Genomic DNA, 13386 nt, shown 5'->3' with positions numbered 1-13386 from the left:
GTGAAAGAGATTCCCTTCATTTTGTGTTTAAGAATTTTATTTTAGCTAAGGATGTTGAATATTATTTAGCACTTTTATTTGCCTTTATTGTGATGGTAAAATTATATATTTTCTTTAATCAATTAATAAAAATGAATTATAAATGTTGATTTTTAATATACCAATCTTGTATATTTGGAATAAATTTAAATATCAGAATGTTTTCCTTTATATATGTACTGAATTAGGTTTGATAATATTTGGTTTAAGATTTACCTATATGGGCCTGGCTGGTGTGGCTCAGCTGACAAACTGCCAGCCTGTGAACTAAACGGTTGATTCCCAGTCAGGGCACATGACAGGCTTGTGGGCCAGGTCCCCAGTATGGGATACTTGAGAGGCTACAACACATTGATGTTTGTCTCCCTCTCTTTCTCCTTCTCTTCTCCTCTCTAAAATTAAATAAATAAAATCTTTTAAAAAAAGATTTACCTATATGCTCAAGAGTGAAATTTTCCTATAATTTCTTTTTTTGTACTGTTATTGTTTGGTTTTGAGATTAACTTGTGAGAGTTTTATAGTATTACTTGGGAAGTATATTCTCTTTTTCTGTGTCACTATATCTGGAGAATATGGTGCAGTATTCTAATTATTTCTTCTTTAAATATCTGCTAGAACTTGCTGAAAAAACTGTTGAGAAGGATTTTAATTATTGTTTTAATTTCTTTGATGACTGTAAGGCAATCAGGTTTTCTAGTTCTTTCAGTTTGGTAAGTTGTATTTTCTTAACTTTACATTTTTAGTTTTCAAATTTGGGTGCAATATCATTAATTTAACTTAGTTTTATTATGTTTTTAATGTTTGTGATTATTTGCCATTACACTGATTATTTGTGCTTTCTCTTCTTTTCTTGATCAGTTTCATAATAAACTTACTAGCATTGTTAGTCTTTTTAAAGAATCAAACATGGCTTTGTTGATTCTCCTAACTACATGTATGTTTCATACTTTATTAGTTTCTGCTTTTATGTTATTAATTTCATAAGCTGTGTTTATTGCCATTTTTTCTAACTTCTTGTAATGGACATTGGACTTACTTCTTTTAATAAATGAATTCTAAGTTAGACATTTCCCTCTGAGTACTGACTTAACTATATGGCACAAATTTTGATTACATGTACTTTTTTTATTCTACTAAAATGTTTAAATTTTGTTCTTCTTATTTATTTTTTTAATATTTTGTATTTCTTTTATTTATTTATTTTTAGAGAGGGAAGGGGGAGAGAGAGAGAGAGAGAGAGAGAGGGAGGGAGAGAGAAACATCAATGTGCGAATGTGCAGTTGCTGGGGGCCATGGCCTGCAACCTAGGCATGTGCCCTGACTGGGAATCGAATCTGCGATGCCCGGTTCACTCCCCGAGCTCAATCCACTGAGCTATGCCAGCCAGGGCCTGATGATTTATTTTTAAGTTCAGAATTGTTGAAAATTGTGTGCCAAAATTTCTCAAAATATTGGGTTTTTATACATATATTTTGACTATTGATTACTGTACTTGAACAATAATTTTAAAAAAAGAAAAAAATTTTGGAATTCATTTTATGGCTTAGTGAAACTCCAGTTTTAAAAAGTGTATAATCCACATCTGTCTGAAAAATATACATTATGAGTTTGTTTCGGGTAGTTGAGAATATACTCACATTAGGCCAAGTTTGTTAATCATGTTGTTCACTTTTCTACATCTTTATTTTTTGTACTAGTCCCACCTTTCCCACTATGATTGTAGATTTCTATATTTATACTAGAAGTTCTGTTATTTTTTGCTCTATGTATTTTTGTGTTATGTTCTTGGTGCATCTGATATATTGCCTCTGTTATCTACAAAATATCTCCTCTCGTTATCTTTAAAATTCTAATTGTAAAAATAAGACATTGTTTAATAAATAAAACATAAATTTCCTAATTGGTGAATGAAGTATGTGGAGTGAGGTATGAAGTAAAGAAGAGAAGCATGAATCACTTCTAATAGTGGAATAATATGTTTTATTCATAATATCCAATTTGTATTTGAATGTTGCATTTTAACTCTAGAGGAGGTTACTTGATCTCTTTTTTAACTTTATTTTTAATTATATTTTACTGACTATGCTATTACAGTAATCCCAATTTTTCCCTTTTATCCTCTTTCTGCTCTGCACCCCCTACCCTCCAGAATTCTCCACCCACCCCCTGCTTTGTTCATGTCCATGGGTCGTACATATAAGTTCTTTGGCTTCTCTGTTTCCTACACTATTATTAACCCCCTCCTCTCTATTTTATGCCTACCAATTATGCTTCTTATTCCCTGTGCCTTTCCCCACCTTCTTCCTCTCCCCCTCCCCACTGATAACCTTCCATGGGATCTCCATTTCTGTGATTCTGTTCCTGTTCTAGTTGTTTGCTTTGTTTTTGGTTTTGTTTTTTTTAGGTTCAGTTGTTGATAGTTATGAGCTTTTTATCATTTTACTATTCATATTTTTATCTTCTTCTATTCCTTAAATAAGTTCCTTTAACATTTCATATAATAAGGGCTTGGTGATGAACTCCTTTAACTTGACCTTATCTGGGAAGCACTATATCTGCCCTTCCATTCTAAATGATAGCTTTGTTGGATAGAGTAATCTTGGATGTAGGTCCTTGCCTTTCATGACTTCAAATACTTCTTTCCAGGCCTTGTCTGGCATGCAAGTTTTCTTTTGAGAAATCGTCTGATGATCTTATGGGCACTCCTTTGTAGGTAAATAACTCTCTTCTTTCCTCTTGCTGCTTTTAAGATTCTCTCCCTATTTTTAATCTTGGGTGACTTAGTTATGCATCTTGGTGTGTTCCTCCTTGGGTTCAATTTTTTGGGGACTCTCTGGGCTTCCAGGACTTCCTAGAAATCTATTTCCTTCACCATATTGGGGTAGTTTTCCCTCATTATTTGTTCAAATAAGTTTTCAATTTCTTGCTGTTGCTCTTCTCCTTCTGGCACAGCTATGATTTGGATGTTGGAACATTTAAAGTTGTCCTGGAGGTTCCTAACCCTCTCCTCATTTAAAAAAAATTCTTGTTTCTGCATTCTGTTCCAGTTAGGTGTTTACTTCTTTCTTTTGTTCCAAATTGTTGATTTGAGTCCCAGTTTCTTTTCCTTCACTGTTGTTTCCCTGTATATTTTGCTTTATTTCACTTTATGTAGCCTTCATTTCATCCTTCATTTTTCGACTGAGCTCAGTAAATTCTGTGAGTATCCTGATTACCAGTGTTTTGAACTCTGCATCAGGCAGGTTGCCTATCTCCTAGTCACTTAGTTCTTTTTCTGGAGTTTTGATCTGTTCTTTCATATTTCTTTGTCTCAGCACACCTGTTATGTTGTAAGGGGATGGGACCTTAGGTATTTGCCAGGGTTGGGACAATGCTATTTGCTGTGTGTGGTGCTCTCTATGGGGGAGGGTCAGAGAGGGAACAAAGCTGCTCACTAGATCTGTTCTAGCTCCATTTTCCAATAAACTCTCCTGTGAGACTGGGAGTTTCTATTGCTATGGCAACCCCCAGAGTCTTTTATACCTATAAGTTTTGAGTCTTTAGTTTCCCATTCAGCCAGCCCTGCCTCACCCACTCAGTCTGCTGCCTTTCTATGCATCCTCTCTGCTCAGGTGCCCATCTCTGCCCTACCTGCCAGGCTGGATGAATGTTTCTTTAACTCCTTGGTTGTCAGAGTTCCATGAAGTTTGATTTTCTGGCACTCCTGTTTGTTTATTTTGTTTATCATCCTTCTTTTGGTTATTCAAGGAAGTGAAGTGTTTCTACCTACACCTCCATCTTGGCCAGAACCAAGTTGCTTGATCTCATAACAAGAATTTTGTTTTTAATGTTTTATCAGAGTCACATTTCTGGAGCACTTCATACCCTAAAACACATCTGGCTGTTTGACACAAACTTTGTATCTCTGTTTATGTTCTTTTCCCTCATTATCATGACATAGACTGAATATTAGTGTCTGGAACCACAATCTAGGTATTTTATGATTATGCCAATAATAGTAGTTACAATATTTCATGTTAAATAATCACACATATGTACATTTCCATTAAATGCTGTGATAGTCATAGTGCCTATAGAATGGTAAATTTAAGAAAAAGTAGTTATTTAAATGTTTTAATTTTTACCTTTTATTCATTCCAAAAATACTTTTAAGCACATATCAATGCCAAGCATTTTATAATGTGCTGAGGAAGCAATGGTGAACAAAACAGGCAAATGTCTGTTCTCAGTGTGCTTATCGTAGTGCACTCATAATAAAAAGAAGATATTTGAATTTCAGGTTCATTCAGCTTGCTCAAATTGACCTCATTATTTTCTTCTTATTGGCAGTAAATTTTGCTGTGTCTGTTGGAGGTTTCATTTATTTTGCCACCTACTTTCCAGCTACCAGAATCTCTTCAAATTATGCAGGGATGACACTCACCAAGAAGCTGGCTTCCTGTCTCAGTTCAAATATTGTAATGGCACTGGGAACTAAATTCCTAGTCAAGGCAGAAATGGACAGTGAGTATTAACCTTGTAAATTTTGCCATGCCCTCATAGTATATTCATAGTTTTAATATTACTGATATTGCTAAACTGTCCTTAAAAATATCACACTACTTTATATTATTACCTATAGTACATGAGCTTCCACATTCCATCTCTACATTTACCAAAGTCTGTTAGGGCCTCCCCATGCTCCTTTTGGAGTTGTCACCTGATGTTTAGGGGTAGAGGATGAAGTTACATGGTTCTGCTTTTATTAACTTCTTCCTTTTTCTATCAGTGTAATATCTATGCAAACTTCCCTCTAGTCTGTTCTGTAGTAACCATCCATCTCTACTTTTCAGTAATTACATTATTCCAAAATTACATATGCCAGTGAACATGTAACATGAGGAAGGGGGTAGGGAGAGGAGCAACTGTCTTTACCCATAGGTCTGCTTATTTTTCTTAAAGCTTATTTTCCTAACTTGTTAGTATATTTTGTTTTTGTTTCACTTATTACTGATTATTTGTTTGTCTTTGGCATAGTAAGAGGCATATTACATGATTACTTGCTCAGATATCTTAAATTCTAATAGTATAAGAAAGGAGCTGAATAGAATAGAAATCTCTAGGAAATATTAATATTTTTCACTCTTTATGATGCAGATGAATAGCTTTGTCTCAGTGGGCACCTAAATTAAATATCTTCTGTTATCTCTTAGAAATTGGAATTAAATGGAGTAACATCTTCTCACCAACCACAGTGGAAAATTTTGTCTTTGCCTATATACTGGGAATGTTTTTATTTGATGCTGTCTTGTATGGCCTTGTGGCCTGGTATATAGAAGCAGTCTTTCCAGGAGAGTATGGTGTGCCCAAGCCATGGAATTTTTTCTTGTTGGTAAGTTGTGCTGCTTCTGTTATCAAGACAGGCAATAGTCCTTATGGACATGTTTTATAATTTATATAAAACCCATCACTAGTTGGTTTTGTACTGTCTGTAATTGAATCAATAGGCCAGGTGAAAGAATCATTCTAATTACATTAGGCATATGAATTAAGTAGCTCTTTTCTAATATACTATAAAGCTTCCACTGTATATAAATATAAGTGACCCATATATTGTGGCCTGGAACCCTAAGCTTTACAAATTCTGAGTAAACCCATCATTTTTGCAGGCAAGTGTTTTATAAGGGATTGAACTCTTCAGCATAAAGAAATTAATATAAGATAGGGTCTTTAGATGCTAAAAAGAAGAGGTTTACTTATGTTCCATATCCAGGCACTTACCACCAGGTATATTATTTTGGTTAGCACACATTTCTTAGAGTCAGAATCATAGCAAAATGGGTAGCATCTACTTCTTGCCCTCCTTTCTCATTCTTTTCCCTTATTAGCATTTGCTTATATATTGCTAGGAGAAGATATGACAGAGAGTGATATAATACATTCTGCTATAACTTCAATTTGGAGAGATTTTCTTTTGTTTCCCTTGGATAGTTAGGATTCAAACAGAACAAACTGTATGTATAACTAGGTGATTCAATTATAGCCAAGTAATTGTAAAATTTAATCCCAAGAAATTTTTTGCCTATCTCCATACAAAGGGTAACAGGCTAAACTATTTTCTATTGCTTAATTTTTCTGTGTTTTTGCATTGATTACATTTTTATTACCTTCTTAGCGCTCTCACTGGTTTGGGGAAAAACCTAAGGAAAAAAATAAAGCAAGGCAATTTTATGAGACCATTGAAAGCAAGTATTTTGAAGCTGAACCTAATGATTTGGTGGCAGGTATACAGGTCCAACATTTGTGTAAGGTATTGTTTCATAGATTTCTTTTTCTTAATGAAGCTGATACTTAGTTTAAAGTATATTGTATGTTTGTTACCAGAATATCAAGAAAATTATCATATACTAATAAAAGGTTACGGCCATTTTGTTTACTTCTTTTGAGAAAGATATAAATGAAATTTATACAGTATATAATAAATCCTTCTCCTTCCAGAATAGAATCAGGTTTTCTATAAACTATACTGGTGGTCTTCTATGAATGCTCCAATTTAAAAGAGTAGAGTCTAGATCATCAATTTTCAATTGGTGTGCTGCAAGAATTTTTAAAATATGCAATACCTGCATATTTAGTCAGGGGCAATGACCTCTTTTCCTTTATATTGTCAAATTTAAAAATGACAACAGCAAACACAATAGCCACCCACTGTGAATGAATCAAAATTATACTTATTTTTGTCAGGTTCTCAAAAAATACATTTTTTGGTGTGCTGCAGAAATTCAGTTATTAGTTTAAGTATGCCATGAGATGAAAAAGGTTGTAAATCACTGGTCCAGAATATAAATTTCTATTCACAAGTGTTTTACACCTATTTCTAATCTTCTCTGCCAGGGTGCTTATCAATGGGGGACTCTTGGATCTCACAATCTATATGGATCAATTGCAGGCATGTAGTATTCAGAAATCCTGCATATTTACTGGCATCTCACTGTCTTTCCAAGGTCTATCTAATTTTGATATGAGCTCCTAACCCCATAGCTTCAGGAATTCCAGATCCCTCCATGCAAGTTCAGATGATTTTAGAGTTGTTTATACTCCAGTGTGTGATACATGCAGTTCTCTATTTTGGTTATGTCAACCCAAGTAAAAATCCCTTTTTCTTTCCTCTCATCGTTGCTTTGGCTATTTGGAGTCTTTTATGGTTACATACAAATCTAGTAATTTTTTGTTCTATTTCTTTAAAAACACCATTGAGATTTCATTGAGGATTGCATTAAATTTCTATATTGCTTTGGTTAATATATACATTATAATTAGGTTATTTCTTCCAATCTATAAACATGGAATCAATCTATTTTTAATAATATCTTGACTTCTGGCTAAGATGGAGGCATAGGTAGACACACTGTGCCTCCTTGCACAACCAAGATAGGGACAACAACAATTTAGAAACAGAATAACAACAAGAACTGACAGAAAATTGAACTGTATAGAAGTTGGACAATCAAGGAGTTAAAATAGACACATTCATCCAGAATGGTAGGAGGGGTAGAGCTGGCCAGCCTGGTGTAAAGGGGTGGTGACACAAAGAGTGGTGGGACCAGGCATGTAAGGCCACAATGGGCAGATCCTGGGCACACAGGTGGTGGCTGGTAGACCCTGGTGTGGGGTGGCAACCAGCAGACTCAGCAAGGTGGTGATTGTGAAGTGAAACACTGTGCACAGCCCAGGGTCCCAGCACATGGACATAGGACCTTGGGGTACTGATTGAAAACACCTGTGGGGGTTGAGTGGCAGGGAGAGACTCCCAGCCTCACAGGAGACTTTGTTGAAGAGACCCATGGGGTCCTAGAACATGCACAAGCCCACCCACATAGGAATTAGCACCAGAAAGTCCCAGTTTCGTTGGGGGAAGTGGTGGAAGGGACTGAAGTCCAACGGAGGCTGCAGCAAGTACCATTGTTCTCTCTTGGGTCCTGCCCTACATACAGCATCACAACCAGTGACTGGGTTGCCCCACCCTGGTGAACACCTAAGGGCTCCGCCCCTCATACATAACAGGTGCCACAAGAACAACAACAAAAAAGGTCCAAATGGAAGAACAGATCAAAGCTCCACAGCAAATACAACTAAGCTACCAAGAGATAGCCAACCTATCAGATGCACAGTTCAAAGCACTGGTGATCAGGATGCTCACAGAATTGGATGAATTTGGTTGCAAATTAGATGAAAAAATGAAGGTTATGCTAAGTGAAATTAAGGAAAATGCACAGGGAACCAACAGTGTTGGAAAGAAAACTGGGACTCAAATCAATGGAGTGGACCAAAAGGAAGAAAGAAACAACCAAACAGAAAACAATGAAGAAATAAGAATTCAAAAAAAAAAAAAAAAAAGGAGAGGCTTAAGAACCTCCAGGACATCTTTAAACATTCCAACATCCGAATTATAGGGGTACCAGAAGAAGAAGAGAAAGAGGAGCAAGTGGAAAAGTTATTTGAACAAATAATAAAGGAGGACATCCCCAATCTGACAGAGGAAATAGACTTACAGGAAGTCCAGGAAGCTCAGGGAGTCCCAAAGAAGTTGGACCCAAGGAGGAACACACCAAAGCACATCATAATCACATTAGCCAAGATTAAAATGAAGGAGAGATTCTTAGAAGCAGCAAGAGATAAGGAGACAGTTACCTACAAAGGAGTTCCATCAGACTGTCAGCTGATTCCTCAAAGGAGACCTTACAGGCAAGAAGGGGTTGGAAAGAAGAATTCCAAGTCATGAAAGGCAAGGATCTACATCCAAGATTGCTCTATCCAGCAAAGCTTTCATTTAGAATGGAAGGGCAGATAAAGTGCTTTTCAGATAAGGTCAAGTTAAAGGCGTTCATCATCACCAAGCCCTTATTTTATGAAATGTTAAAGGGACTTATCTAAGAAAAAGAAGATAAAAAAACATGTATAGTAAAATGACAGCAAACTCACAATTATTAACAACCACACCTAAAACAAAACCAAAAACTAAGAGAACCACTAGAACAGGAACAGAACCACAAAAGTGGAGATCACATGGAGGGTTAGCAACAGAGGAGTGAGAGGAAGGGAGAGAGGGAAAAGGTACAGAGAATAAGTAGCATAGATGGTAGGTAGAAAATAGATAGGGGGAGGGCAAGAATAGTATGAGAAATGTGGAAGCTAAAGAACTTATGACACATGGAAATGAACTAAAGGGGGAGAATGTGGGTGGGAGAGGGTGTACAGGGTGGAGGGGAATGAATGGGGGGTAATAGGACAACTGTAATAGCATAGTCAATAAAATATATTTTAAAAATAATATCTTCTGGTTTTCACTGTGTAGGTCCTTCACATCCTTTGTTAAGTTTTATTTCTAGGTATTTTATTCTTTTTGCCGCAATTGCTAATGGAATTTTTTTTTTCTTTTTCTGAAATGTTATTGTTAGTATATAGGAATGCAATTTTTTTTGTACATTGATTTTATATGCTGCAACTTTACTGTATTTTGTATAGTATCTAATACCTTTTTTGGTGGAGTCTTTAGGGTTTTCTCTATAGAGAATCATATCATCTGCAAAAAATGACACTTTCACTTCATTCCAATTTAATTGCCGTTTACTTTTTCTGTATTCTGATTGCTCTGGCTAGGAATTCCAGAACTATGCCGAAAGAGTAGATATCCTTGTCTTGTTCCTGATCTTAGAGGAAAGGCTTTCAGTTTTTCACCATTGAGTTTATTAGCTAAGGGTTTGTCATATATGTCCTTTATTATGTCAAGGTACTAACCTTCTATACCTATTTTATTGAGTGTATGTATTATTTTTATAATATTTTATTGTTTATTCTATTACAATTTCCCAATTCTTCCCACTTTGCTCTTCCCCCAACACCCCTTCCCACAGTCATCCTCTCGCTATTGTTCATGTCTATGGGTGATGCATGTACGTTCTTTGTCTAATCCCTTCTCCTTCTTCAAACAGTCCCAACCTCTCCCAGACTCTTACAGCTATCAGTATATTCCTTGTTTCTGTTCCTCTGATTCTATTTTGCTCTTTAGTTTATCTTGTTCCTTAGATTTCAGTCATAAGTGAGATCATGTAGTATTTGTTTTTCATTGTCTGGCTTATTTCACTTAGCCTATAGTCTCTAATTCCATACATGTTGTCACAAAAGTAAGAATTCCTTATTTTTTGCTGCTGCATAGTATTACATTGTTTAAATGTACCACAGCTTTTTTATTTACTCATCTACTGATGGGTACTTAGGCTGTTTCCAAACATTGGCTATTGTAAATAGTGCTACTACAAACATAGGGGTACATATATTTTTTTGAATTTGTGTTCCAAGATTCTTTGGACATATTCCAAGAAGTGGAATCTCTGAATCAAAAGGCAGTTCCATTTTCAATTTTTGAGGAAATGCCATACTATTTTCCGCAGTAGTTGCACCACTCTACATTCTCAAAAACAATGTACTAGGGTTTCTTTTCTCCACATCCTCACCAGCACTTTTTGTTTGTTAATTTATTAGCGATAGCCACTTTAGTAGGTGTGAAGTAGTATCTCATTGTAGTTTTAATTTGCATCTTTCTGTTGGCTAGTGATGTTGAACATTTTTTTCATATGTCTCTGGGTCATCTGTATGTCCTCTTTAGAGAAGTGTCTGTTCGGGCACCTTGCCCATTTTTTAATAGAATTGTTTGTGTTCCTGGTGTTGAGACATATCAGTTCTTTATATATTTTGAAGATTAAACCTTTGCCCAATGTATCATTGGTAAATATTTTCCCCCATAAAGTGGGTTCCCTTTTCATTTTGCTGAATGGTTTCTTTAGCTGTACAGAATATTTCTAATGTGGTGTATTTGTTTATTTTCCTTTGTTTACTTTGCCCTTGGAGATATATTGGCAAAAAATATTGCTATGGGAGATATCTGAAATTTTACTGCCTATGTTTTCCTCTAGAATTTTTATGGTATAGTGACTTATATTTAAGTCTTTTATCCATTTTGAATTTATTCTGGTATATGGTATAAGTTGGTGATCTGGTTTCATTTTTTTTTTTTGTAAGTAATAGTGCAATTCTCCCAGGTATTGAAGAGACTGCCTTTTCTCAATTGTATGGTCTTACTTCCTTATCAAATATTAATTGATCATAAAGTAGTGGATTTATTTCTGGGCTTTTAATTTTGCTCCATTGATTTATTTATCTATTCTTATGTCAGTCCCAGACTATTTTGATCACAGTGGCCCTATAGTATATTTTGATATCAGGTATTGTGATCCCTCCAACTTTGTTCTTCGTTCTCAAGATTGCTGAGGTTATTTGAGGTCTTTCTGGGTTCCATGTGAATATTTGGAATATTTTTTCTAGAACTGTGAAATATGCCATTGGAGTTGTAATAGGAATTCCACCGAACATAGATTGCTTTGGGTAGTATGGACATTTTAAGGATGAAATGTTTTGGAAATATCAACTAAATCCTTTCAATCTAGTGTGTTATTTAAGATCGCTGTTTTCTTGTTTATTTTTCGACTGGAAAGTCTATACAATGGTGACAGTGGGTTGGTAAAATCCCTTATAATGACTGTATTGCTGTTAATCTCTTCCTTAAAGTCCACCAAGATATTCTTTTTTAAAAATTTTATTTTAATTATTCAAGTACAGTTATCTATCTTTTACTCCCATCCCAGCCCACCCACCTAGCCCTCCCCACCCCCCTCCCATTTCCACACCCCCCCAAGTTTTGTCCATGTGTCCTTTATACTTGTTCCTGTAAACTCTTCCCCTTTTCCCCTGAAATTCTCCTGAAATTGCCTCCCCTCTCCACACTGTCATCCTGTTCTCTATTTCGATGTCTTTGGTTATATTTTGCTTTTTTGTTTCTTTTCTTGTTTAGGTTCCTGTTAAAGGTGAGATTATATGGTATTTATCTTTCACTGCCTGGCTTATTTCACTTAGCATAATGCTTTCCAGCTCCATCTATGCTGTCACAAAGGATAGGAGCTACTTCTTTCTTTCTGCTGCAGAGAATTCCATTGTGTAAAATTACCATACTTTTTTGATCCATTCATTTACTGATGGGCACCTAGGTTGCTTCCAACACTTGGCTATTATAAATTGTGCTGCTATAAATATTGGCGTGCATGAGTTCTTTTGGATTGGTGTTTCGGGGTTCTTAGGATATAATCCCAGCAATGGAATAGCTGGGTCAAAAGGCAGATCCATTTTTAGTTTTCTGAGGAAGTTCCATACTGCTTTCCATAGTGGTTGTACCAGTCTGCATTCCCACCAACAGTGCACTAGGGTCCTCTTTTCTCCACAACCTCTCCAACACTTGTTTGTTGCTTTGTTTATGATGCCCATTCTGACTGGTGTGAGGTTGTATCTCATTGTGGTTTTAATTTGCATCTCTCTGATGGCTAGTGATATTGAGAATCTTTTCATGTGTCTCTGGATCTGCTGTATGTCCTCCTTGGAGAAGTGTCTGTTCAAGTCCTTTTCCCATTTTTTAATTGGGTTGCTTGTTTTCTTAGAGTGGAGTCCTGTAAGTTCTTTATATATTTTGGAGATTAACACTTCTCTGAGGTATCATTGGCAAATATGTTTTCCCATATGGTTGGTTCTCTTTTTATTTTGATACTGTTTTCTTTAGCTGTGCAGAAGCTTTATATTTTGATGAGATCCCACTTGTTTGTTCTTTCCTTTATATTCCTTGCTCTAGGGGACATATCAGTAAAAATGTTCTTGCGTGAAATATCTGAGATTTTCCTGCCTATGTTCTCCTCTGGGACTTTAATGGTGTCATGGCTTATATTTAAGTCTTTTATCCACCTTGAATTTATTTCTGTGTATGATGTAAGTTGGTGCTTGAGTTTCATTTGTTTGCATGTGGCTGTCCAGTTCGCCCAACACCATTTGTTGAAGAGGCTATTTTTACTCCATTTTATGGTGCTGCCCCCTTTCTCAAATATTAATTGACCATAGAGACTTGGGTTTATTTCTGGGCTCTCTGTTGTGTTCCATTGGTCCATGGGCCTGTTTTTATGCCAGTATCAGGCTGTTTTGATTACAGTGGCCTTGTAATACAGTTTGGTATCAGGTATTGAGATCCCTAGTGCTTTGCTCTTCTTTCTCAAAATTGCAGCAGTTGTATTCAGGGTCATTTATGGTTCCATATAAATTTTTGAAGTATTTGTTCTATATGTGTGAAATATGCAATTGGTAGTTTAATAGGTATTGCATTGAATCTGTAAAGTGCTTTGGGTACTATGGACATTTTGATGATGTTAATTCTTCTGATCCATGAACATGGCCTATGTTACCATTTGTTTGTGTCTTTCTTGATTTCTTTCTTCA

General features: G+C 35.8%; 1 protein-coding gene across 1 annotated transcript in view; it reads left to right on the top strand.

Annotated features, from left to right (window-relative positions):
* Nucleotides 1-13386, top strand: part of LOC114506931 (ATP-binding cassette sub-family A member 3-like) — a 309809-nt gene that overhangs the window by 92586 nt on the left and 203837 nt on the right. Inside the window, exons 8-10 of the mRNA XM_028524874.2 lie at nt 4369-4542; nt 5232-5410; nt 6194-6328. Coding sequence (XP_028380675.1) covers nt 4369-4542; nt 5232-5410; nt 6194-6328 — 488 coding nt within the window. The remainder of the gene's footprint in view (nt 1-4368; nt 4543-5231; nt 5411-6193; nt 6329-13386) is intronic.

This window comes from Phyllostomus discolor, chromosome 3 (genome assembly GCF_004126475.2).
Source record: "Phyllostomus discolor isolate MPI-MPIP mPhyDis1 chromosome 3, mPhyDis1.pri.v3, whole genome shotgun sequence".
Lineage (NCBI taxonomy): Eukaryota > Metazoa > Chordata > Mammalia > Chiroptera > Phyllostomidae > Phyllostomus > Phyllostomus discolor.
This window is presented reverse-complemented; position numbering and strand designations above follow the sequence as displayed.